At 46.5% G+C, this 26,663-nt stretch overlaps 1 protein-coding gene across 5 annotated transcripts in view; it reads left to right on the top strand.

Moving 5' to 3' along the window:
• Positions 1–26,663, top strand: part of LOC103623907 (brain-specific angiogenesis inhibitor 1-like) — a 164,553-nt gene that overhangs the window by 100,716 nt on the left and 37,174 nt on the right. For 3 of the 5 annotated variants that reach the window (XM_017746666.1, XM_017746665.1, XM_017746664.1), the window contains exon 3: positions 21,910–22,068. The exons of the other annotated variants lie outside the window; for them this stretch is intronic. In XM_017746666.1, coding sequence (XP_017602155.1) covers positions 21,910–22,068 — 159 coding nt within the window. The remainder of the gene's footprint in view (positions 1–21,909; positions 22,069–26,663) is intronic. 5 annotated transcript variants of the gene reach the window in all.

Genomic DNA, 26,663 nt, shown 5'->3' with positions numbered 1-26,663 from the left:
CCCACACAGAACATTGAGTTCTAACATTTCCCTCTTTCACTTAAAAACACAGAAAAACCCAGATGCTTCCATGAAAAATTTGTCTTTTGGTCAGGAAGCAACTTAGATATTCTAACAGAAAGAGTTTTAGGGAACTCTTACCATCAAATGCCCTGATGAAACCTCTTTTCTCTGCTCTGTGCTGAGGTCTTGGCTCTGCTGCTTGGCTGGCACTGGATTTTTTTAGGGGGTTTTTGTGTGTTTGTTTTGTTTTGTTTTTCCTGCTCCTGAGTGAACTCCTTCACAGAGGCACTGGAAAAGCATCTTCAGCCTGGAGATCCTGATTGCCTGGGATGTCAAAGTTCTGGAGCAATGACTGCTGGAGCATGGATTTCCCAAAACCACTGTCTGTTGGAAACTGGGCTGTTCCACATCAGAGTCAGCTGCACTTTGGTGCTGGTTAAAATAAGCTTTTATAGTCCTTCTTCCAGCACAGCTGTGTTGTGTCGCTGCTCTGCAAGCCATGGAAAGATGAAGTTCAGGAACAAAAATTCATATTATTCATTATTTATGAAGCTCTCGTTCATCTTCTAAGATGCTGGTAGCTCTTCCATTTGAAGATTTTTAATCCTCACCAATGGTGTTGTTTCAGGATATTTATTTGTTTAACATGTGTAGTGATAGGACAAGGGGAAATGACCTTAAGATGAAGTAGGACAGGTTTAGATTGGATATTGGGAAGAAATTGTTCCCTGTGAGGCTGGGGAGGCACTGGCACAGGTTGCCCAGAGAAGCTGTGGCTGCATCATCCCTAGAAATGTCCAAGGCCAGGCTGGACAGGGCTTGGAGCAACCTGGGATAGTGGAAGGTGGGTTGGAACATGATCTCTTCCAGCCCAAACCATGCTAGGATTCTATGATTCTCTGCTGGCTGGGGATTTGGGGAATGGTTTAGAACTTCTACCGGAAAAGCACAGTCCAGATGGAGCCCAGGGTAGCCAGGGAAGGGCCTGTGGGTGTTCCAGGGTGGGTGAGTTGGAGGGCTCGCTAGACAGGGAATGACTTATTCTTCCCACTTGTCCCCAGCCTGAACGATGTTCCTGTAAACTGATGCACAGAGAAACAGCACCAATAACAGCTGAAAATGTGCATCATTCCTACAGATTCCTGTCATGGCAACTGCAGGTTGGCTTTCCATGTTCCCTCTTCCCCCTCCAAAATCAGCTCCTGCTGTTCTCCAGACAGGGTGGGGATGCAAAAATCTGACTGAGCAAATCTGTCCCCAGACCAGTCTGAAATGTTCTGGAACACTGGGACCAGCCTTTCTAATTTTCTATATCAAGACTCAAGAATCGGAAACACCAGGCTTGTCCATCCCTAGGCAGGAACTACTCAACCCATCCCTAATCCTTGCTCAGTCCATCCCTAATAATCTGTTGTCCAAAACCAGTGAGGGAGCCACCACATCCAGATCTATTCCTGTGTCTCTTGGGTGTTTGGGACTATAAAAATTTTCCCCAGGTTGGATGGGGCTCTGAGCAACCCGAGCTGGTGGAAAGTGCCCCTGTCCATGGCAGAGAGGTGGGAATTAGATGATCTTTAAGTGGAATTAGATGGTCTTTAAGGTCCCTTCCCATCCAGGTGCTTGTTGTGGGGTCACCACATCTCGCGTGCTTTTTTCACAGCCTCCTTCAGGCAGAGAACATCTCAAAGTCAACATCTCAAAGCCTCCCCTCTCTCCCATGAAATCCTTGCTGGAGACTGTCACTGCTCCAGAGTTTGAGCTGCTGAACTTAAAAAGGAACAAAGGAGTTATTTGCAGGATACATGTTGGGAAGAGATTAAACCTGACAACTCAGCTACAGAGCCTTCCCCAGGCGAGGAGAATGTACAGAACTGAATTCTATTTTCCCTCTTCCCCAGATGCTGGAGGCAGGATCATCCCCTGAGTTCCTGGGTTTTAACCTCATTCTGCAGACACTCACTAAACAACCTCTCTCTGCTTCGTGAGGTCCCTCAGCGCTCAGCCTTCATGGTCATGGCTTGATCATTGGGTGGGGACTGGAAGGAAATGCCTGTTGGAAGGAGTCTTTCCCAATCTCAGCATTCCAGCCGGACAGAAGGGAGAGGGATTATGCTGGGTCAGTCACTGGGTCAGTCAGTGACTGCTCAGGACCAGTCAGGAACAGCCAGAGCTGCAGTGCTCCAGCCAAGCAACTCAGCCTCCCCTTCCTGTTGCACCTCTAAACTCCATCCGAGCTTGGGCAAATGTCAGGCCAGGGTGACAATTCCTTGGTTCATGGAGGGTAAGGAAAAAGGAAGGCCAGGATGCTGGAAGGAGGTTGCCAAACTTTTCTGCCTCACTCTAAAAAATTAGCCCTGATCTAAGCAGAATGATTGAAGCCTCTATTCCAGCTCTTCTCGGCTGAAGGAGCTTTAGTGAGGTGATCCTTATTTCCCAAACAGGTTCATTGAGATGCAGGGTGATGTTAGACAAAGAGACCATTTCTCATCTCCAGCGTCCCAGCTGAATGGTCTAACTGGTGCTAAGGCTTTAAGGACAGACTGACTCTTCCTCATCCCACAGATAGACTGCTCTCATTTGAAATGGTATTTTGGAGGTCCTCTAGGCTGCAGCCTGCCCAGGATGTCTCACAAAGACCAGGGCAATTGTTTCCCTCCTCCCGAGCTCTAGGCCGGGGGACATCCTCAAGCCCAGAGTGATCTGCATCGATTCTCCTCCCCCGGATGCCACAAAGGTTCCCTTTTGCAGATCGTTGTCTCCTTGGTAACTGAACTACATCAAATGACAACGGGCTGGAACTCATCATGCTGCAGAGCCCGAGTGGTGAGAGGGGAAGGAGGGGGAAGGATGGGGAAGGACGTGGGAAGCCTTGGTCTGGCTCGAGAGGAGCATCACACAGACGGGATTTTTCCCGGTTTCCAGCTCCTGCTACAGCTCCCGTGTGTGACAGGTCTAACAGCTTCCCCACCCCTTCCCAACGTTCTGTTTGAGGAAAACTTTGGTGTCTTCAGCCACTGCCTCACCCACTCCTGATGGATCCCACTCATCTGTCTCTGATTGCTTTGAGCCCTTCCTGCTCCTACACAAAACTTGATTATGGGAAGCAGGGAACGTGGCCCAAAATTAAACCCAGGGTATGTGTTTAGTTCTCCCCTCTGGCTGTGGGTGAAGGTGCTTCTTCAGGGATGTTGGTTGGGTATTTTGGGTTTTCTTCCCTTGCCCTGTTTGGTGTAACTTTGGTCTTCTTTCAGCATCCCTGGGCTGTTTGCTTTGCAAGCAAGCCTGGAAGGTCTGCCTAATTTTGGCTTTAAATGAGAATCAAGAGAAGAAAATGGTACAGAACAGTAAAGAGTAGTTTTACGCTGACAAAATTAATCACCCTGCTCCAGGCATCTTTTTCATTTGTTCTTCACTCCGGGTCTCCTTTCCTTCTCTCTCACCTTCAGAGTCTGAATCTCCTCTTCCCCTTCCAAGGGGGCCCCAGCCCAAAAGTCACCTTGCAGACCCTGTCACCCAGATATTCAATGTCTGAAAATACAGACCAAAGACAGAGGAGAAAAAAACAAACCCAAGCATCTCAAACTGGACTGAGCATGCAGTGATCCCAATTCCTCCATCTTCAGAAGGCTGGGCAGAGGAAGGGAGAATCTCATCCGAAGTCTGCTTTGCTTTTAGTACATTTTTTATAAATATGTGTATATATATATATATATATATATTTGGGTGATTTTAGTTATTTTTTTCCCTGGCAATGATTTCAAGGGGTAGAAGTCAGTATGGGCAGAGGCGTTTAGGAGCTTAAGGAACCAAAGTCCCAACTCCTCCTGATGCAATTCCTTTACAAACAGCACCAGTTGTACTTTTGGAAGGACATCATTAGACAAGTATTTTCCCTCCAGCCCCTGGCAAAAAGTCAACATTTGCATTTAAATAGTTCTTTTGCTACCAAACAGAGGCGTGTTACAGAATAGCTGCACGGAGATAAAGATTCCTTTAAGACAGAGAGAGAGGGGGAAAATCTTAACCTCAATGAAAGCCCAGCCCATTTCCCATGTGCTGTCAGCAGAGGAGAGGTTATTTATGCATCCCAGAGTGTGCCCGCTGAGATATAATCTACTGCTCTCAGGAGCCTCTGCTTGCTGGAGGTGGAATTATAAGAATTAAAAATTACAAGCGTAAAACAAGGCCGGTCTAAAATGAAGTATTACCCAGTGGGTGTAAATAATTCACGGGCGAAATAACCCTCCTGGGTCCCCCATTGATTCATCTCACTCCACAGTTGCAGAGAGGAACCATCTGTTGGAGGGGCGTTGGAAAAACCTCCACGGTGCTTTCAAGGGGCCAGGGTGGTTTCCAAGGGGCTCTGGGCCATGAATGGCTCCGTGGGGAAGGGTCAGTGACGACACGAAGCCGACTTTCCTCTGATAATAAAACCTTTCTCAGAGCTGACCAAGAGAAAAGAATACACTATTTGGTGAAGGGAAAAACAAAAATCATGCTTTACTCCTGTGCTCCAAGCAGTGAGCACCAGTAATCTGCCCTGAGCGTGCAGAGATCCCTGAAGGAGCCAGCAAGACTTTCTTTGGCAAATATTTGCCTTTCAGCACAATGAAAAAAAAGGAAAAGCCTGTCTTTTAGGAAAGGTTTCTCTAGGTCTGCTGAGTGCAGGCTGGCTCCCTTCGAGGTTAGAGGTGGAGTGTGGATGAGGGGTGGGAAGGACCTGCAAACCCCACATGAGCAATGTTTGGGACCATAATAGAAAAGTCGGGATGAGAGCTGGCTCATTCCTGAGAGGAAAGATGCTGTCACCACTTTTCTGACTGCTTGGGGACATGGTTTAGTGGTGGGCCTAGAAGTGCTAGGTTAATGGGAAAAACAAAAAACTCTCCTAAAACATTTTTTTGTTTTGGTGTTAGAGAATTAAGGCATTATTTTATTCTTGCCAGGATGTGCAACAGAAATAATTTCATCCACACATTGCACATCCGCACATGGTTGTGCAGAGAAAATCATTCCATCACACATGATCTTTACTAGATTTTTCACGTATTTTATACAATCAAAACCTATTGAAATTCACTGGTTCAATGCTCATTTGTCCCAAATAGCACAGTTCTTAATATTTGGGTTCCTATCAGTTATCAATCCCTTGGCCTTCGATGCTAATTAGGTTCTCATTCTTTGTTCTCTTATCTCTCTTTTCCCAGACCAGGGGTCTCAGACCATGCCAGGGGTGATGTTTGGAGTTGATGTTCGTTAATGGTTGATATCTTTTGTGTATCTTCTGTGCTACCTCCAGTCTGTTGAGATGTTCAGCTCATCAGGCCTCGAGTGCTGAAATAATCTTTTGAAAAGAAACTTCAATTTCTTTCTCCCAAAAACAAAACTTCTGAACTGAAGTTATACAAAAATTTTAAATTTGGTATCATTTCCCACTGGTGGACTCGATGATCTTAGAGGTCTTTTCCAGCCTTAATGATTCCGTGATTCTGTTTTATGATTCCAAGTCCATGACTCAAAGCTGGCCATCCCAAGAGACTGAACCAAGGCAGTTTTAGCTGGGAGAGTATGAGGAGAAAAGTGTTTGCCCATCATGAATCTGTGGAACCACTCTTGGCAGGACACTGAAGAATCCAAGGTTCCAGAAACAAATCCAGCAGATTTACAGAGTAAAAAATCTATTCATGGTGATCAAAAAATAAATTCACCCCCTCTGAGCAGAGCACACATTAGACTTGTCCATCAGTGTGCCCATTGTGGGTCCAAATGAGGCTCCTTTACCCACAATTCTTTTGGTAGCAGAAATCTTAGAATCAGAAAATAAATAAGGTTGGAAAAGTCTCTGAGATCATCAGTTCCAACTGCTAACCCAGCACTGCCAAGGCCACTGATGACTTTTCCTGGCCTAAAAATCAAGAATCAAACATGGTTAGAAGGGAAAAAGGGATTTTACCTTTGTATTTATTTTAAGGATCCTTAGGTGCACCACAGCCAGGTGGAATGCGCCACAATGCACACCACAATGCACACCCACCACAGATCGGGTATAACATTATAGGTGTTACTAATTAGCACATCTATCAAAGATTCCCCAGTGAGAGGCTCAAGTGAGCCCCCCTCCCCAAGGAACCTTGCCCTGGATGGTTCTATCTTGGTTTACAGAATGTGTCCTGGAGAGGACCTTGGGGTCTGGGGCTTTCTGATCCCTAACTACGAAGCTTCTAAAATGTTTGTTCTCCTGGCTGAACAAACAAGTCCCAGAATGTAGGCAAAAAACCGCTAAGAATACAGAAGTTGTAAAAAGATATAAAAGGGATACAAAGAAAAGGCAAAAAATCATCATGGCATCACCACCACTGAACCATGTCCCCAGGAGCCACATCCACACATCTTTAGAACACTTCCAGAGATGGTGAATTCACCACTTCCCTTGGGCAGCCTGTTCCAATGCCCGACCATCCTTTCAATGAAGAAATTTGCCCTGAAATCCTGTCTAAACCTCTGCTGGTTAATTTAATCCTATCTGATTCTTGGCTTTGTTCCTCATCTCCCCAGTGTGTGTCCTTAGCAGGGCTTTTGTCTGTGCTGGAGTTTAAGAGCTAGACCAGAGTGTTTTCATTTGGGGGGGTTTCATTTTGGGTGATGTTTTTATCAGTCTGTGCAGTTGTGTAGAGATGTGTGAGAATGGTGAGGAATGAATGAATTTTGGGATGTTTTATGGAAAAAAAAGTCCCTTCTCATGCACATCTCCCAAAAGCTGTAGCTCTCTCAGTCACCTCTAACCCCACCAAAGGACCTGGTGCATTGTTCAGCCTGGGTTTATCACCTACTGGACTTTCCCTGGTGCACACTTGGTGTCTTCCAATAATTCTTTTTATTTTTTGAGCTGGTTGAGGGTGTTTTCCCACTCTGCTTTCCAGACAGAATAGCTGGAATGAGGTTGTTTGTACCTGCAGTTTGTACTAGCAGACACTCTCCTGTTTTCTGGAGCTCTGCAAAGCTGGTGAACCAGTAAGAAAAAAGTTTGCTGCAAGCCAGAAACTGATTCTCGAGACAAGAAAAGGTTAATTACCTTAGGAGGAAGAGAAGAGCCAGAGGAAATACTGCATGGACACCTAAGGATGCTTAAAGAACTTTGAAATTGAGTAAGAAAAAAAGTCAGCGTTTGAAAGGAGGGGACACAGCTCTGGCTACTGGGATTTTTCATTCTCAAAGGAAACATAAACGAGCTAAACAAGGAAAATGCCATGCAGAGATCACACACTGTTTTTAAGGACAGGCCCCTAGACATGATCCCCGCTGCTGAGCTGTGACCCGGCTCCCAATCAATCTCTCCTTCCTGAAATGTCACTAACCTGCACTTAAGTGCAATAAGCCTTCCCAGCCTAATTGAAATTCTGAGCCAGAGTCAGGAGACATTTGCTTCAAGTAGTGTTTTAATTGTCTGCTCCCCAGGCTGGTAACAGAATATTTTGCGTCTTGTATTATTCAGGGAGACACCAGAGCTCAACCTTTCCCTTCAGGCTCATGCCCCTCCTGTCTTGGGTTGCTGTTCTGTTCTTTATTCGGCCTCTGCTCACGCATTACCTGTGTGGATCCTCGAGTGCCTGCTCAGCCAGGGGTCAGAACCAGCCCATCTGCTTGGATGCAGCTGTTTGATTCCACTTTTTATCTAGAAACAGATAATTTCCGCGAGGCATCAGGCTGAAACCAGACCCCTGGGCTTCTGTAGCCCAGAGTTATCTTTTTTCCCTGGGTTTAAGAGGACTCCTTTTTCCCAAGCATTTGTCATTATAACTTTCCATGCACCAGTTGCTGTATTCTGGGAGAGAGTAGAGGAAGACTCAGACACCTTGCGGCCTTTCCTTGTTCTCCCACAAGTGCTGCCCTGAAACCATGTCCTGAAACTTGTGCACAAAACCAGGAGGAAGTTATGGAAGTCATCACAAAACATTGGATAAGGCCAGGCATCCTCAAGAAGAGGTAAAATGAGTCTTATAGACCATCCCAATCTTTCTGGTCCTGTTGAACTCTCATTGGCATTGGGTCAAATCCCAGTCTGTGCTGCAGTTTGGAGGAGCTGGGTGATCCATTTCCCTGTGAGAACCTTCCTGTCCTCCCCATGGAGGGGATCCTACAAATGCCCAGCAAGGACTTGGCCTAGTCCATCATCTATGGACCAGAATCAAGCAGAAGAAAAACCTTCCTTACCTGTCTTACCTGTTTTAGGTGGGCAGGTACCACACCTGTCCAAAGAGGTGGGTTTGTTACAACCCCTTTCTGGATAAGATTGTGACTGTGGGATCTGGTGGGGTTTTTGGCTACAACAGGCTTAGTAAAAACCACAGGGCTCTTTCCAGCAGGGATCTGTGTCCAGAGATCGTGGCCACAAAGAGCAAAATTTGTCTTTCCTCTCCCAGTTTCAGCACCTTCCTACATCATCCTATTTCTCATCATTATCAGAGACACTCCCACCTTGGAAATCAGGCAGAGGGAAGATGACTCTTCTGAGGTCATGCATGAGATTTCTGACAAGCCTGAGCAGACACTCAGAGTCCTGTGATGCTGCTGGTCCTGCCCCTGCAGAGGGCACAGCTCCCTGCACACCTCAGATGCCCCGGTTTCAGTTTGGTCTGCAAGGAACACCTGCGGGTCCTGTCCTGAGAGGGGGACTGCCAAAGGGACAGCGGGATGTGGCTGTGAGTCAGCAGGAGCAGGAAAGGCGCCTGGATAGAGCGAGTTCATCACCTGCCTGCAGCAGGCAGGGTTGTTCCTTCCCTTTTTATACAGCTCTGGCTTGTGGTTCCTGCTCATTTTAACCACTTGTGGTTCTCTGCCACCTCTCATCCCTGATGAGAGAAGGATTTCTCTGACCAAAAAACATCCTCAATGTAGACATTGGTCATGTGGTCTCCTTCTATAATCAACAAACGAGCATTTCTAGGGGGAGATCCATCTCCATCTTAAGAAACCTGGCCAAATATAGAGTCTATATTTGCAGAGTTCTTATTTTCCTCCTCTATTTACGAAGTGCTCAGGTGGACAGATCTGCACCACAGACCTCTAAAACCACCTGGGCTGTTTGTTGCTCACCTGGCAATGCTCTACAGGGGGGTCTGTGACCTTGCAGTGAGCTCAGAATACAGATCAGGCTGCTTTTCTCTTACTCCCCTTTAAATCCTGTTCTGCGGGGAGAAGTGGCCCTCGTGAGGGGAGGAAATTGTCTTTCACGTGTAATTTATTTGGATTCCTCAGAGCTCTGTTTTCCTGTCAGTGCCCAAACAGCCGAGTGCTCCAGGCTGCAGAGGTGGAGACATGAGCTGTGCCTGTTATTCGTGGGGTTTGTTCTCACTCTTCCTGTAAGATCAACTCACAGTCTCTCCATTTTCTTTTTTTTCTTGCCAATATTTTTTTGGGTGAAGCTTCACTGATTTTTCACTCTCATTCCCACACATTCCCACGCTGCCTTCTGAGAAGGATTGTGAAAAAGCCCCCAGGGGCTGACAACAACATTGAATTTGACATATCCGGACTCTTTTAGGGGGTGAAGCCCCTTCCCATAATCTTTCCTCATAATCCAGCTTGGCCAGCACCACTTCTTATGCTGACCCCCTACTTTGAAGTCCACACATGCTCTTAGCTCCCACCAGGAGACACCAGAACAGTCTCAGCCTCCAAATTTGGACCCTTTATTTTTGATATATAAAGTTAGACCCCTTGAATGCCAGCCATGGAAAGTTCCTTGCAGTTTAGGTGGCAATAAATGGGACGCTGCTCACCTTTAGCCTGTTTCATCCCAGGAAACCTCAGTGGGAAGTGCAAGGAGCACTTTGCTAAGAAGAAATGGAGATACACAGATACTTCCACCTATCAAGATGTGGACAGAGTGGGCCTGTAAAGCAATTTTCACATTAGGGATGGATAAAAGCCGCATGCAGGGCTGAGATATTTGCTTTGGTGGCAGCTTGCACAGCTGGGAAGTGCTGGTGCTGCTCCTGGTGCTTGGGTAATCCCTAAAAATCTCACAGCTGTGTAAAATCTATGGATTGTGCCAGATCTACACTTGGTCCTGCTAAACAGCTTGGCCAGTAGATGTTGCTCTTGGCTCATAATGATGTGCTCAAAAGAAAAAAAAAAATAGATGCATCCAACCTGAGACATTTGGGAATCCTCTGGAGCCAGGCAGTGCAGATCCATCCTTCACCGGCTTCCTGCTTTTAGTCTTCATGGGCCATCCCAGATGACTCCAGAGGAAAATAAAGTATGGCACAGCTCTTCAGATAGCAGTCACTGGCAATTAGTAGATATAATTATGAGAGGTTGTTTGCCTTGTTTGAAGTGAGAATTGCTGGACAAACAGTCAGTGTCTAGGGGATGTTGCATTCATAGAATCGAGGAATGGTTTGGGTTGGAAGGGACCTTAAAAATCATCCAGTTCCACCCCTTTTCCACAGGACAGAATCCAATCCCACAGGACAGAACCTTGCTCCAAGCCCTGTCCAACCTGGCCTTGCACAATTCCAGAGATGGGACAGCCACAGCTTCTCTGGACAACATTTGCCAGTGTCTCACCACCCTCTGAGTGAAGACTTTCTTCTTAATATCACATCTAAATCTCTCCTCTGTTACTTTAAAACCACTTCTGCTTGTCCTGTCATTATCTGTCCATGTAAGAATTCATTCTCCCTCCTTTTTAAACCCCTTTTAGTTACTGGAAGGCTGCAGTGAGGTCATCCAAAAGGGATCTACCCATGTTCCTCTTTTCATGGAGTGTTATAGGAAAGGGAGTCGCCTGGTGCACTGGCTCTCCATCCTGAACAGTCCTGGCAATCCAGGATAACCCAACCACTCCTGACTCCTCCGAGCACCAAAGGTGACAAAAGGGAAAAAAGGAGGCAGGGAAATCTTCCACCATCTGTCTCCATCCTCGATTCTTCTATGGATTAATTTCCAGTCAATGTGGGGAATGTGCTGGGAGGAAAACACCACCCTTGGTCCGCCCAGAACCCGCCTATTTGTTCAGACAATCTTGTAGCTCAGGGACGTTTGTCTGCTTTCCCTCATAGAAAAAAAATAGCTAATGCACATGATGATGAGCAATTAAGTCGGGTCAATAATTTGTAAAGTGGTCTGAATCTCTGTCTGTCTGTTAATAAACCCACTCTTCTCCTCTTCCCTCTCCACACACACTCACCACCCTCGCTCTGTAGCTCCAATCACAGCAGTAATTAGGCACAGCCTAATGCAGGCTCTCAGGATCAAGGACTGTCTGTGACTGTTTTGCCCATGGAGTGCCAATCCCAGAACAAGTCTCATCTTACTCAAGGCCTCTTAACACTGCTGGAATAAAAATAGCAAATAGGAACAACAGGAAAAGTCATTTAGAAATTCCTGGGTAAATGCTGGGCCTTCATGGCATCTCCTCATCTGTGATGATTTAATCATTCAATTCTCTGCCTTTCTTTTCTTAAGAGGGACCTCAGACCAAGGGAATTTCACGTCAGATTTGTCTCTAGGAATGAAGCGGTTTAAGCCTTTAAGACCTTGATCTCTCAGGGCTGAAGATTATGGGTATGAGGGACTGGATCAGCAGACTCAGGGTTAAGAAATACTCGTGGAGATGCTTTCATTAGAGAAAAGGTTTTCTTTTAGTGGTGGTTACAGAAGAAATCACCACCTCAGGAGAGGGAGGCCTCACCTGTAGCAAGGTAACGTCAGTTCTACATCAGGAGATTATAAAGAACAAGGACTTAACTCCTATTTAGCTTTCAAGCTAGAAACACAGGCTGAGACCACAATTCTGCTGTCTGGAGGACCACACGAATTCCATTTGGCATTTCCTTGTGCCGCTCTGGGACTTTGAAGGGACACAGCAGACACGTGCGAATAATCCCCTCCCATCGCTGATAGAAAAGGCAACAACTTTGGGAACGGTCGATTACAAATCAGGCTGAGAATTGCTTTGTTCATTCTAATCCAGGGTCTCTGAGGGATCTGTGAGCAGATTGCTGTGCCTGCAGTCTTTTACAGTGCTGCAGCTTCAGCTTCCCAGCAATGACGCTAAGGACTCACATACCACACCTTAATGTCAAAAGATCGATATTAACCTCGTCATTATAATGCTGGTAAAGGTTGATGATATTGATTTCTTGCCCTTGATGCCAAGGCATGTTGGGTACCACGTGATGATCATCCCAGATGCAGAACTGAAGCTGCTGCCTCCTAAAACTCTCATTAAGCAACTTGGAAGCAGCTTTTCATTTGGGTGCCTCCAATGGTGTCTCTGCCTTCTCCTTGGACTGAAGAAATTGGGGAATTTAGGATGATATTCTGCACTCAGAGTGGTGAGGCCCTGGTACAGTATGCCCAGAGAAGCTGTGGCTGTCCCATCCCTGGAAGTGTTCAAATCCAGGTTGGATGAGGCTCTGAACAGCCTGGGACAGTGGAAAATGTCCCTGGCCATGGCAGGATGATCTTTAAGGTCCCTTCCAACAAAAAACATACAATGAATCTATGATTTTATGATCCTTAACCCCACAGTGTCGGGAAGGAATTTCCCTTCTAGATATGCTATCCCCAAAGGTGCTAAAAAAAGAAATATTTAAAGGCATTCCTTACCTGTGCAATGGAAAATATCAGATTAAGTCTAAATCCTGAAAATTTTACCGAATCTTGCCTTGGCCTGGTCTAGTGGGAGGTGTCCCTGCCCATGGCAGGAGGGGTGGAACTCAATGATCTTTAAGGTCCCTTCCAAACCAAATCATTCTACAATTCCATGGTTTAGCTTCCCCCAATTTTCCCCTCACCTCACCCAAGTGTTAATACGAGCCAGCTGTTCTGGGTGCGCCCATCTTAACTTGGAAAGAGGCAGAGACACAGAGACAAGCCTGAAACCTGCTCCTTTCTGCGACGGAAAACACCAACAAGGTGTCAAGGGCAGAGCTGGGAATGGCAGCCTCTGCCCAGCCTGGATTAGCATCTTCCCGTGCAGGGTGAGTGTGCCCGACAGCTCAGAGGAGAGGACACCGATGGGAGAAATGCCTGCTGACAACCTGCCTGTTCCCCAGCCTTCCTCTGAGGTAACCACACAAAAAACACTTCCATGTGGTTTTCAGCCACCTCCGTTCCCCTTCCAGGCAAAATCCACATCACTGACATCTCTGTATGAAGAGGGATTGGCTGTGCCTATCAAAACAGCATTAAATATTTGGTTTAACAGTGCCAAGGTGCTGTCTCAGCTGGAGTTTGCATTTCTGGCTCTATCTTGGGAGCCGTTCGTGGAGCCAGGAGTGCTGGGAGACACAGATTATGTGGTGTCCTCATCAAAAATGCTCTGGGGGGAGACACTTGGCTCCTGGGTTGTCCCCCTGGATGATTTTCTCTCTGTCCTCATGGAAGATGTTCACCTGAAGAGAGCTGAACTTCTCTCAGTGTTGTAAAAACACCATGGGCGAGACTTTTAGCTTTACAACACCACCCCAGTTCATCTCACAGAAGCAATAATGGCACAGCCCTGCCTTGCAGTGCTCTTGTGACAAGAAATATGTCACAGCTCGTGGAAGAGTGAGAAACTGCAGTCTTGGGGATCATAGGAATCCTTCAGGTGGAAATGCTGTCCAGGGAGTAAGATGGAATTGCACGGGCTTGCAGAGTTCTGGATGTTACAACATTTTATGGTGTTTATGGGTTTATGCAGTGTTCTGCAAGTGTTTTATAGGTGAAAGCCAAGGCCCTTCAAGCCAGGAAAGATGGAACAGAGAATCATTGAATCGCTTGAGTTGGAAAAGCCCTCGAAGATCATCGAGTCCAGCCATTAAACCAGCCCTGCCAAGCCCACCACTAAACCACGTCCCCAACAGATCTTTTAAAGACATTTTAAGACATTTTAAAAACATTTCTTTTAAAGAAACTCCTTTAAAAGGAAATTTCACAAATGCTATCCTTTGATTTCCTTTTATGAAAATAGGTGGTGACCCTGGTATAAGGGAAGGTTTCAATCATCTCGGGCTGCACAGTTAGATTTGAATGGGACACTGTGTCCCCTCTGTGCTTTGCCCAGGGTCTGCAGCAACGTGAAGAAGCAAGCAGTGCGTGAACCCAGCTCTGGTGTGATTTTTACAACTTCAGAGAGGTTCAGGGCGGGGAAGCATTTCATTCCTCCCCGGTGGTGCTGGCTGGATTTCTCTTCACAGCTCTGTTCTCTGATATTTTGCCTGCTCTGCTTTGAAACGAGTTAAGTGATTAGGTCTCTATGGTTTTCTTATGGGAAGATCTTTCCACGGTTTTATTTGATCTCCTGTTCCAGACTAAACATTTCCTTTCTCATTTCTCTGCCCACCACCCCCACCATTTCCACATAAATAATCTCTCTTATCCCTAGTGTTTCATTTATAGGGATTCATGTAATAAGCACAGCTTTGTGCTGGGTTTCCTTGAAAGCTGCACACTGGCCTCATTTCCATCTTCCCTAAGTGATTTGTAGAGCAGAGGGAGATTGAAGCTGGTCCTAAATGTTTGTACAAATTTGACCTCGTTACCTTCATTTGCGGGGACTTGTGAATGATGTGGGAATCAGTGGCAGCTTTGGCCACTCAGCAGCTTTGAAGAATGATTGTCATTTATTTGGGTGCCCAGAAATGAGTCACCTGAGCAGATTTTGGAAATTTTGGTGGTAGGAAATACTGGCTCAACCTGGAGCTGTCTGTGCCCTGACCACATCTCCATAAAGGAGAGTCACGGTGTTAAAGTTAATGTAGGAAGAGGCCAAGCAACTGGGAAAGTACCAGGAACCATCTTGTTGGCCAGATCAGGGGTTTTTTTGGCCCAATATCTTCCATTAGCAGTGGCTACCAAGGGAAGATAGCGGAACAAGACAAACATACAACATCCAGACAGCCTGAAAGGAGGTTGTGGCCAGGTGCGGCTCAACATCTTCTCCCAGGCAACCAGCAACAGGAAAAGAGAGAATGTGCCAGGAGAGATTCATGTTGGACATCAGGAGGAATTTCTTCACTGAAAAAGTTGTCAGACATTGGAATGGGCTGCCCAGGGAGGTGATGGATTCACCATCCCTGGAAGTGGTCAAGAAATTATTGGACATGGCACTGAGTGCTGTGGTTCGGTCAACAAGGTCAGAGGTTGGACTCTATGATCCTGAAGGTCCTTTCCAGCTTTACAACTCAGCAGCTTGAAGCCCAGGGAACTTCTGAACAAGAGGTGCTGGGTTTGTGTCTATTACTGTTTATGGGATTGTCCTTCATGCATTCCCCCAGTTATGTTTTATATTCATGGAAATTTAGGTACCTTTTTGTGCTGTGAAAGCATCACATTGTTTGACACCACTCTGTGTCTGTAAATTACGTCATTTACTGGTTTTGCACCTGCCTTCTGACAGTTTCATTTGACACCCCTCAATTCCAGTACTGGAAAACTCAAGGAGTAGCCAGTCCCTGGCTACCCTGCCCTGGCAGCTCATGGACTTTTAATGCATGTTTATATTTTTTTTCTGCTCACCTATCTCCCTTCCATGGAGGAGAGTCAAACAATCATGGAATGGCTTGGTTTCCAAGGGGTCTTAAAGATCATCTCATTCCAACCCTCCTGTCTTGTTCAGGGACACCTTCCACTATCCCCAGTTGCTCCAAGTCCCATCCAACCTGACCTTGGACACTTCCAGGCATGGAGCAGCCACAATTTCTCTGGGCATCCTGTGCCAGGGCCTCACCATCCTCACCATAATGAATTCCTTCCTGTTATCTAATCTAAGTCTACCCTCTTTCAGCTTAAAATCATTCTCCCTTGTCTTATCACTGCATGTCCTTGCAAGGAATGATTTTGGTTTTTAGGGAGTTTGGGGCATCGTTTTTGCTATTAACGTGCACAATCTGCAAAACAGCCAAGTGTTACACAGGGTTTATATTGGAAAGGGCAGAGGAGGAACCACTGGAGCAATTCACTTGTGCTGCTGTTGACTTTCATCGCATGGGACACGAGGAGGGGACATCCTCCTGAAAGATTTCTCTCCTTTTTGTCCACAGAAGGAACAAACTTGAATGTATGACTTTCCAGGGAACGATCACTGGTTGGTATAGTAGAAGTATGTCTTCAAAATGGCCCCTTCTGGACTTGCTCTTTTCCAGCTCAGTAGAAAGGAGAGTGATAAAGGAGCAGCTCCCCCACTTACCCCATTGTATAACAAATTTAGGATTCACATGGTATAAGACAATCTCACTCTTGATCTCCCTTCAGTATCCTTCCCCCTATTTGCATAAGAAATGACATTTTTACCACTCATTTGCTAATTGAGATGATTCAGAAATGGTGATATAAATTCCACTACAAATATTCCCAGTGTTAGCACACAGAGCTGTGGTGGGGTTTTTGCAGTCTGGACATGTTTTTCAGACACAGAATGCCCTGACCTGCCGAGTTGGAGACAGCTGCCAAGAAGACATGTCTTCAGCTGGGGTCAGTGAGAGGCTAAATCCAAAAAAGCAAAATCAGAGGTGGATGTGGAGTGTCAGCAAAGCCCCTTTTGCTGTGCTCTATTGATTGTCTTGTGCTGATTCCCTAGTTTTTGCTGTTGCCACTGCCATCTAATTTAAGGGATTGCTGTTAAATTATAAGGCATGATTGACTGACTGGCATCTGAGACACATGGCAGCTGTCAGCTGCGAAGATAAACTCCGGATCAGGATGCAAACCTTCCCAAAGATCAAGGGTGTTTGGACGGGGTGTTTAAGTGGAGTCCCCTCGGTTAATTTGCGGTAGGGAAGACCCATTCTTTTGGCATGTCTGCTTAAGATTCAGAATGAGAAATGCCAAATATGAGCTTGCTGGTTGATGTAAACCATCTTGGAATTTTCTCCATTTAACCAGAGAATTAGAAAGCATTAGGTCAGCCTTGCATGAAAAGTAATTTGGTTTAGTCCATGATCATGATAAGAACTGACTGAGAAGGATCAAAAAACTCCTTAGAAACTGGATTAAAGGCCTCCCTGAATGACAGGCATTCAACCAGCCATAAGCCTCAGATGCAACAGCCACCTTTGTTAAAACACATTCTAGGAGCTTCGGCTTTTCTCCAAAAATAAAAAATACAAGTTAAACGTGGCTGTGTGATCAAGGTGACAGCTGCTGGTTGTGATAGGAACCTCTGGAGATGGAGGCGTGAGCCACAGCTCCTCCAGTTTAGGGGAATAAAGGGCAAAGTGAGAGAACTCTGTGATTCTACGGGGCCATAGCTGAGAAAAGTGGGAACAGGTTGAGTGTGTGACCTTCAGAGGAGTCAGTGCCTTTGAAAAGCAAAATCCTTTATAGAGCAGTTGCAGCAGCCTCATTATTTCTGGATTAAGGACAGATGGCAACTCAACCTGCATCGATCAGCGGGAGCAGCAGTTTGCTGAGAGCTCATGGAACGGGACCCCAGGGGTAACAGGGACTGTCTGCAAAGGGTCCCATTAACTTCAGAGCGAGTCTGCACTGCATTTCATGTGGATTCCTCACTTTCCAGCACCAAAAAATGTCCAGCCTCATGCTCCAAATGGAGGAAGGGGCAGAGCAAGGGATTATGTGGAGGGCAAGAGGGGATGAACTTTTTCTAGAAGATGGGGAGTCTGTGGGGGCTGTGTCAGCTCAACAAGCAGAGACTGAGTGATGAACTGAGTGATGGGGCAGCTCTGCAGCCTCTGCAAGGACCACATCACACTCATGGGTTTCCTGCAGCGTTGGGCTAAAAGCATCTGTGTGACACCACAGCCATCGTAGATAATTCCACAGCCATTGTAGACATTCTTTTCGTAGAATCATGGAATCATTAAGGTTGGAAAAGACCTCAAAGATCACCAAGCCCAACTGCCAGTGTAGCACCCCCACCATGTTCACCACCACCATGTCCTCAAGTGCCACATCCATACCTTGTTTGAATGCTCACAGGGATGATGACTCCACCTCTTCCTTGGGCAGCCTGTTCCAATGCTTAACAAACCTTTCTGTGAAGAAATTTTTCAGAATATATAATCCAAAACTCCCCCTGGCACATCTTGAGGCCATTTCATCCCGTCACTTGTTACCTGGGAGAAGAGTCTGACACCCACCTCACTACAAGCTCCTGCCAGGGAGTTGCAGAGAGAGGTAAGGTCTCCCTTCAGCCTCCTTTTCTCCAGGCTGAGCCCCTCCAGCTCCCTCAGCCGCTCCTTTCCAGAAGCCAGATGCAGCAGTGGGCACAAGAACCCTGTGTTTTCCTCATGGCACAGCATTTTTCCCCCCGAAAGGCGGGGTGGGAATAACTTCATATAATAGACTCTTAACCACTTGTTCACAGCTCCACTAAAAAAGACAAATCACTTGAAGCACTGAAGGACTAGACCCAGGAAAAGAAGGGGGATTTCGAAAGGTTTATCTGACAGCCAATAAACAAGATAAATAACATGCAGCATTTAATTTGTCAGGACAGTGGTACAACCTGATGATATAAAAGGACTGCTCCATAAAGTGGGGAATACCTTTGTCTTGGTTGTAAATGCCTAGGTTGATTTACTAAGTGTCCTGGTACTTCTCTAGCTCCTCTTTAGTACTCACAAATGGGATGGAAACTGAGTAATAAGGAGAGGGAGGAAGTTATCTGTGCTCAACCTCATAAACTGATCTCATTCCAGTTAAGGATTTGAGATCATGAAAGTTTTTATCTTATTTTGACCGTCTCTCCCATTGCTGAGGATAAGCAGAGTAAGAGTCACCCCCTCTGCTCTGCTCAGGTGAGATCTCAGCAGCAGAGCTGCTTCCAGGTCTGGGGTCCAGCACAGGAAGGACATGGAGCTGTTGGAGCCAGTCCAGACGAGGCACCAGGATGATCAGAGGGATGGAGCAGCTCTGCTGTGAGGAAAGGCTGGGAGAATTGGGATTGTTCAGCCAGGAGAAGAGAAGGTTTGGGGTGACCAAATTGTGGCCTTCCAGTATCTGAAGGGAACCTACAGGAAAAATGGAGAGAGACTTTTTGCAAAGGCCTGGAGTGACAGGACAAGGGGGAATGGCTTCGAACTGAAAGAGAGCAGGTTTAGGTCAGATATTAGGGAGAAATTCTTCTCTGTGAGGCTGGTGAGGCCCTGGCACAGGCTGCCCAGAGAAGCTGTGGCTGCCTCATCACTGAAAGTGTTCAAGGCCAGGTTAGATGAGGCTTGGAGCAACCTGGTCTAGTGGAAGGTGTCCCTGCCCATGGCAGGGGGTTGGAACAAGGTGATGTGTAAGGTCTCTTCCATCCCAAACCATTCTGTGATTCTGTGATTTAAGAAATCAAACACTGGTACGTTCATTTTCCCTTTTTTTCTTTCCTGTAGTGAGACCAGGCAGCATCTATTTCTATGTATATTTTAGGGGATCAATGCCATAACAGGTCATATCCCAAAATGCAGAACTATTTGCACAATTCATCATCAAACTGGGGACACCACGGTGGCCATATTTTGCCACAACTCTGGGTCCGTATTTTGCTTACAGAACACAATATAAAATAATTTGTAAAGACACTGGAGCAATTACGCATTTTGTCTCAACAAAAAGGATCCCAAATAAATCACAATCCCAGCCAAGGCTTGCATGGAGCTGCTTTCTCCCTTCCCCAGCCTCACTCCTAATCTGCAAGGGAGTGAGACTAAAAAAAGACATCCTGAAAAGGGCAAGCCAGGAGTTGATTAACTCCTAAACGTGTCTGGTTACAGATATCCTATTGATCAGCTTGAGCCAGGCATTGGGATACGTCTCATTATGCCAATGGTTTCTCTTACAAATGAAACACAATCCGTCTCCCATCAGGAAATGGAAGAAAAGCCTGCGTTCCCATGCTGTTTAGAAAAGTGACCAGCGCAGAAAGTGACTTTTGAGGGAAAGACAGTCTTCTTCAAGGTCAAATATTTGTTGTGTGCCAGTAATAACTCCATTTCCCATGCTGCTATCAGGTTCTGAGCACTTTGCTGGCAGGTTCACTGCCCTCCATTTCCATCCCACTTCGTTTTTCCATGTTATTCTCATGATTAAGTATCTGAGCAGGTTCTGTGGCCACCAACAGTGGGAATGTTGCTGAGCTTGTGTTTATTTTCTGTCTTGGAGGGAAAAGTTAAAACACAGCCAGACTGGAGGTAGCAGAGTATAAACTCGTGGGTTTTTGCAGTGGAGGTGGATGAGTATTTGCCCATCCCTGTGCAAGGGGGTGCTGGTAATGTCCCTAAATTCTGACTGGCACCTAGTTGGGCTCGTTTTTCCAGACAGGGCTGGTGTCCTGTCTAGGGCATGTAGGGACCAGCAGAGCCCAGAGCACAGAGTACAGCCACAGTTTCCTCATAAATAGCAATTCAGGGAGGCTGAGTCAGCTCTAGTGGATCATCTGCATCTTTGAATTCTCTGACTGTTGGCAAGGGAGAAAAAAAAAAGGGGGGGATTTATTTCATTTTTATTTTAAAAAACAAGAATTTTCCCAGTGTTTCCTGTCTTCAAAAAAACCCTGCATCTTTAGCTCGTTATCCTTATCTGTGCCTGAGCACAACACACAGCAGAATTCCCTGGACCTGAAACATCTCCAAGGGTAGCTGTGGGTAATGAGAGAATTCACAGCAGGAAAAGCAGCCATGTGAAAGCGGCCACCTCTGGGCTGAAGGGCCACCTCTGCTCCTCCCCATGAGGTGGACAAACGATGGAGCAGAACAGTCAAGCCAAGACTTATTTCAGCAGATTTTAGATTGCTGCATGCGGCCAATGAGGAGCGAACTGACCACTGAGGGATGTGACAGTTTATGCATCACCAGAAAGGATTGGATAATCCCCTGCTGTCGTTTACAACCCAAAACTCAGCCTTGCTGGGCTCCCCGCAGGCTTTTGGACTGTGGGAGGTGAGCCAGATTCAGATGGTCTTCACAGTCCGTCCTGCCATCAGCATTTATGGACATTCCACCAGGGCCAGTTGTTCTCGGCAGGAGGCTGTAAAGACACAGGGTACAGAAGGCTGCAGAGGCTCCGAATTTCCCTTCCTAAGTAGCAAGATCATCGCTGTAGCCAGGTGGACCCATCAGTTTTCAGGGCTGTAGATTGTGGTACACGGGGAAAAGCTGAGCATTGCTGACATCAGCACGAAGCATGGCTGGGGAGAGGAGCCAGAAATGCACCTTCATCTTATGGTGCTCACAGGTTGCTCCTCGTGGGGTCTGCAAAGGGTTCTGGAAGAGAATGTCATTCCCACATTCTTCCCCCATCAAAGTTGTCCTTGAGAGCGGTGCCTCTCTGTGGCTGGTCGGTCTGCAGTGTGGGGACAGGAAACATCTTTTTTGGGGGAATATGGATGGTAGAACACTTGTCCCTGCCCAGCTCTCTTCACATCACGTGTTTGTGTGGAGGCAGAAGGACGAGACTCAACCTCCAAATGATGGATTTGTTCCTTGAAGTGGTTTTTGCTTGTGTCTTCTGGGGTTAGAAGCCAACAGGACACCAAATGGGCAGGGGGTCTTGTGAGAGGGGAGCTCTTTGCCACAGTAAGCACAGGAAGAGCAGAACTAGTTAGAATCATAGAATATCCTGAGTTGGAAGGGACCTCCAAGGATCACTGAAGTCCAGCTCCTGGCTCTGCCCAGGACAGCCCCAAGAACACCACCATGTGCCTGAAGGTGTTGTCCAACCACTTCTTAAACTCTGGAAATAGTAATAACTGAAGAGAAGTCAATGTAAAAGCAGGCAATGCTTCTCCCTTCCCCTTCTTGACTCTCTGGGCTACCCTGCAGTGTCCAGTTCCACCACTTTTAAAGACATCCCAGTTTCAGGTCCTGGCAGCTGGTACAGGCAGGGTTTGCCAGGCTGGTGTTGCCTCGGCTCCCTGGGCGCTGGACTCTCACTGAAGCTGATAGGGCTTTTCTGGATTTTGCCCAGGTGGTTGGAACTCGTGGTCGGCTTGGGGCGACTGCACCAAGGACTGTGGGGGCGGCCTGCAGACCCGCATGCGCTCCTGCAAGCCCCTTCCCAACGAGGGCCTGGCCTGCGAGGGAGTCCTGGAGGAAGGACGACTGTGCAATAGGAAGGCTTGCAATAGTAAGTGGAGGCATGTTCCCTTGCACGCGTGGGGCCGGGGCGCTCTTCCTGGGAGGAGGAGGTTGGCCTCATCCCCGTAAAAATGGAGGGTGCTCCAGAGGCTCGGGGAAGCTGCCCAAGGGCTATGTTGGAGCAGCAAGCCCAGGGGAACGTGTGGATTTGGCTGTGCATGGCCCTGCCCGTCCCTGCCCGTCCCTGCCTGTCTCGCATGCACACGCGCACGTGCTGGCACAGTCTTCCTACACCTCCCCGGCCTTCAGCCCAAAGAACTTATAGGAATCTATAATCAGCCTTACATCAGGTTTTTGTATGCTGGTGGTAAATCTGCCACGTCCTCAAAGGCATTTTTTTCAGTTCTCCCAAATAATTAAAGCTAAGAGGGATGTTAATCTTGCTTCTTCTTGGTTTAGTTCAACAGCAGTGACCCTGTCCCTTTCTTTTACACATGGAAGCCCCTGGTGCTAAGATGTGGAGAAAGATCTGGCTGTTAGACAGAGATTGAGTGATGCAAAGGCTTCGCTGGGTGCTCCACTCTTTTCCTGTAACACATCCTCTTTCCAGGTCCTCTTCTCCAGAGAACAGGGGACAGAGTGCCCACACCAGATATTGATGAGCTGAGCTGGTGAACCTCCAGCACTTTCATCCCCAGTTCTTTTGCTTTAAACTGAGTTGAGAGGGGCATGAAGAGGAAAGCCAACAGCAGAGACAACTCAGCTCAACAAATGCAAGCAAATGGCTGATTATAATTACTCCCTTCTTTTTATTTCAAATTCAGAGTAAAGAATGTTTGAATAACTCCTCTGGCTAGTCAAATAACTAAGGAAAGTTCAACTGTCTTCAAAGGCTGGGAAGTATCTCCTGATAAGGGGGAAGTTCAAATAAAAGGACATAAATATATTCTTCTAATAAGGGCTAAAATGATTTCATGCATTTTTTAACATTTCCATAAATTTAAAATATGTTGCAATTAGGCTTAGATTTTTTTTTAAATGAAACCTGGTATATTGAATTCCATCTCCTTGACTCACAATTGCTAAATTCCCTTTGAGGTTTGCCCACACCAGGGATATTTAATCTGTATCTCCCATGCTTGGTGGTGACTTTGTAGTCATGACTCAGCTGTGGATTGTGCTAGGGAGAGTAGGAGTGCAAGGACCTGGAAGCTGATCCTGAAAAAATGTCCAGCTGTGGGATTGAGGTGTGCCTGAGTGGAGTTGGAGGAAGGGCCACGGTGATCTTGGTGAACAACGTGTGAAGGAAGAAGGTAGAGATGGCACTGGGAGTGGGAGAGCAGGATTTGCAGGGCTGGTCATTCTTTGAACATGGGAACACATGGGACAACAGGAAAAAAGCTCCTTAATGTGTCCCTTCTGCGCTGGAAAAACTAGGGGGGACCCAGTCTGCCATATTCTCTTTGCAGGACATCCTTCCTCATCCCTAACCATCTTCCAAGCCCTCCATGAGACCTGTTTGATTCCTTTGCAGCCTTCTTGAAGTGGTGAGAGGGGGAAGATCCTGTTTTCCAGGGTGAAGACCCTGTTTTCCAGGTCCAGCCTCATCAGCACTGAGCAAGGGGCGTAACATCTTCCCTTGACCTTCCCCAGGGGCAAAACTTTGGTTCTTCTTCATGGTAGATCTCCTGAGGTTATGGTGGCAAGGAGTGGGATGGGGTGGAGGATCATGGAGACAGGGCTGGATTTCCATGCAGAATGAATTTGTTTGCACTCATTATTTACTTCACTTTTTCCAGAACACAACATTCAGCAAAGCCAATCCTAACTGCAAAAATCCCGGAGGGGCTATGATACAATAAATTATTTCACTCCACTTCCTGTCCTTTTTCCGTTGCATTCCCAGTCAGCTCCTCCTCCAAACTGCAATGAGATTAGTTCAGCTCAGATTATTTGGGAAGAAGGAATTTTAAGATAAATGGAAAGTCCTAGTTTGGAAGGAGAGTACACCCACAGAGTGGGGCATCACAAACTGATTTATTCCATTGAAATAAATAAATAAATAAATTCTGATCGATTGTCCAAAGACCCTCTTTGCAGACAAACTGCTGAGCCCCATTTTGAAGTTTTCATGCTGGGAAGGATTTGAGTGGATATGTGAGCAATAAATCTTTCCAGAAGACTTCTCCATGCACATCTTGATGTCTGTGCCCTACTACAAGATAAACCTTGTATCTTTCCATATCAAAACTGCTCACTTGGCTCTGAACTTGCCTCTCAGTGAATCTGTCCCCTGTTGCCTTTGCCCAAGGAGATGCACTTTTGAACCAAGAAGGGTTTCTAATTTTCTTGCATCTTTTCCTTCTCTTTACTTTGATCTGTACTAAAACCTAAGAAGAGATTTAAAAGTAGAACAGAAATCCTGTCTTAAACACGTCACTGTTATTTTCTTATTGACTTTTGCTCATAGATTTGTTAGGGATGAGTAGAATGTTCGTTCATACCCTGGAACTGTTATTATTCTAAGTGTTCATTATAAGCTGCAGTCAAGGTTATAATGATTTTTTTAATTAAAAGTAAAAAATAAAGAAAAATTGAAAAACAAAAATAAAATAGAGGAATTGGCCAGGAGAACAACTTTATCCTGAATTGTTCAGCATTTAAGCAGCTTGTAATAATACCTGACCACTTCTCCAGGTATTGTGGAATAGCTGAGATCTTAATTTTCTTGTAGGAGAAAAAAGCAGGAAAAAAATATTTTCCTTGAACAAAGGGCCATCTGTAATCCTGATAAAACAGCAGAACAAAACAGGGATGAGCACTGTGATATTTTCCCCTTTGCCGTGGAGGCAAATTGAAACTTATCCACTGAGAAGTTGCTGCCCAAGCAAGTCAGGGCAAAATAATACAAACATCCCCACCACCTTCAAAACAAGTATAAACCCATCTCTTTTCTTTAACTTCTCCTTTCTCACATCTGCTAAAGTGGCTCAGAAGCTGATGAGTGATTAGAAGGAGTGTTTTAGCTGTTTAATCCAGCCTCTGGGGCAGGTTCTCAGAGTGCTGACACTCAGCTCCCCGGAGCTGCTGAGAGGAACTTTTGTGGAAGATCTTTGAGGGTTTCATTGGTTATTTTATTTTGCCAGGCCACGGCAAATGTTCCAGAGCTGTCTTGTCACTCAGCTCCTCCCCCAGGGGGACCTTCCCCAGGTCCTGCCATTTTCCTCTTCCAGAGTTGCCCTGGGTGGGCCTTCAGTAGGTCTCAGTGTGCAGGAGTGGGAATGGTAGGAAAAACCTCTCAGGTTTTCCAAGAGGTGTGACTTGTGCTAGCCTGGTCACCAAAATGTGGATGCAGACACCTGGGCTCCAGAGCTGAGTCTGAACACGTTGTCTGGAGGCCACAGAAGTTGAAATCGGTGCACAGGGATGGCTGAATGACTCCACAGGTACCATTTCTATGTGGTCTTTTTGTTTTCCCACTCATTTGGGCCCTCATCTCTGCTGATTTATGTGATAGAGTCTCTTGCTTGATGATCTTCTGGCTAAATTTCCCCAGGGATACAGCAGGAAGTGAGACAGGTAAGTTGTCTTTGGGCAAAACCAAAAGCTGTGAAACACTGAGGAAAAACTGTATTGGAGGCTCACCCCAAACTGGGAAGGAAACTTTGTCTGGTAACAGCAGCTTGGCTTAGGCAGAGCCTTTATTTGTGGCAGCTCAAGAGATGTAATCTGAAGGAAAACACTAAGTTTTTGTTGCAATTCTGATTTTTCCTTGCTAAAGGAAGCTCAGACAGGGGAGATTGTCTTCATCTCTTGGATTTGGGCAGGAGCTGCTGTTTTATAAAGGGAGGGGAAAAAAATGCCAACCTAAAAGTGCCTGCAGAGGAACTTCCCAGGTCCACCCACTGTGGATGGATAGGAAGTGCTCCAGTGGCTCATTTTGGCTGCAAGTTTCTTGAAGCTGGGTTTGCTCACAACCTGGCAGGCAGGGGGTCCTCACAGGGAGCCTGGATGGACAACAGCCAACCCAGAGGGGAAATGTCACAGGCCTGACCCCAGTGTGGGAATTTGGCAGTGCCGGGGAAGTGTAAGAACAATCAGAGATGTGAGCAGTCCTGCCTTTATTCCTGGGGACTGAGAACTGGCAGAGGAGCCAGCTGAAATCCTGCCATCCCATGTGGCAGAGGCTGCACAGAACCATCCCTGACATTTATGGATATGCAGACTCAGAAGACACAGGTCCCCACGGCTGGGAAAGGGGTGACCACATCCTGATGTCAGATGCCAGACGGTGACACTGGCACGGTCCTGTGGTTCCTGGCTGGATTTTCAGCATCCAGCAGGTTCAGGATGGAGCCCTTCAGCTGTTAGTGGTGAGAAGGAATGCATGTTCCACATGACATTCCCAAGGCTGAGCCTCAGTCTCAGTCTCTGCCACCCCTGATTCTCATTAAAAAAAAAAAAATTGCTGCAACCACGGAGCTGAAATATCCTGGGCATGTGTGGGAGCATCTTCATTCCCTGCAGGCCAGGCTAGAACTCACTGCAAGCTGGAAGAGCTCCTATAGGTACCTGCTGCTGCTGCTGCAGCACAGGCTTTGCCCTGTCCCCCTTTTTTCTTGTGGGTGCGGGCCTTTCCCCTCT

Source organism: Corvus brachyrhynchos, unplaced genomic scaffold (genome assembly GCF_000691975.1).
Source record: "Corvus brachyrhynchos isolate BGI_N302 unplaced genomic scaffold, ASM69197v1 scaffold89, whole genome shotgun sequence".
NCBI lineage: Eukaryota > Metazoa > Chordata > Aves > Passeriformes > Corvidae > Corvus > Corvus brachyrhynchos.
This window is presented reverse-complemented; position numbering and strand designations above follow the sequence as displayed.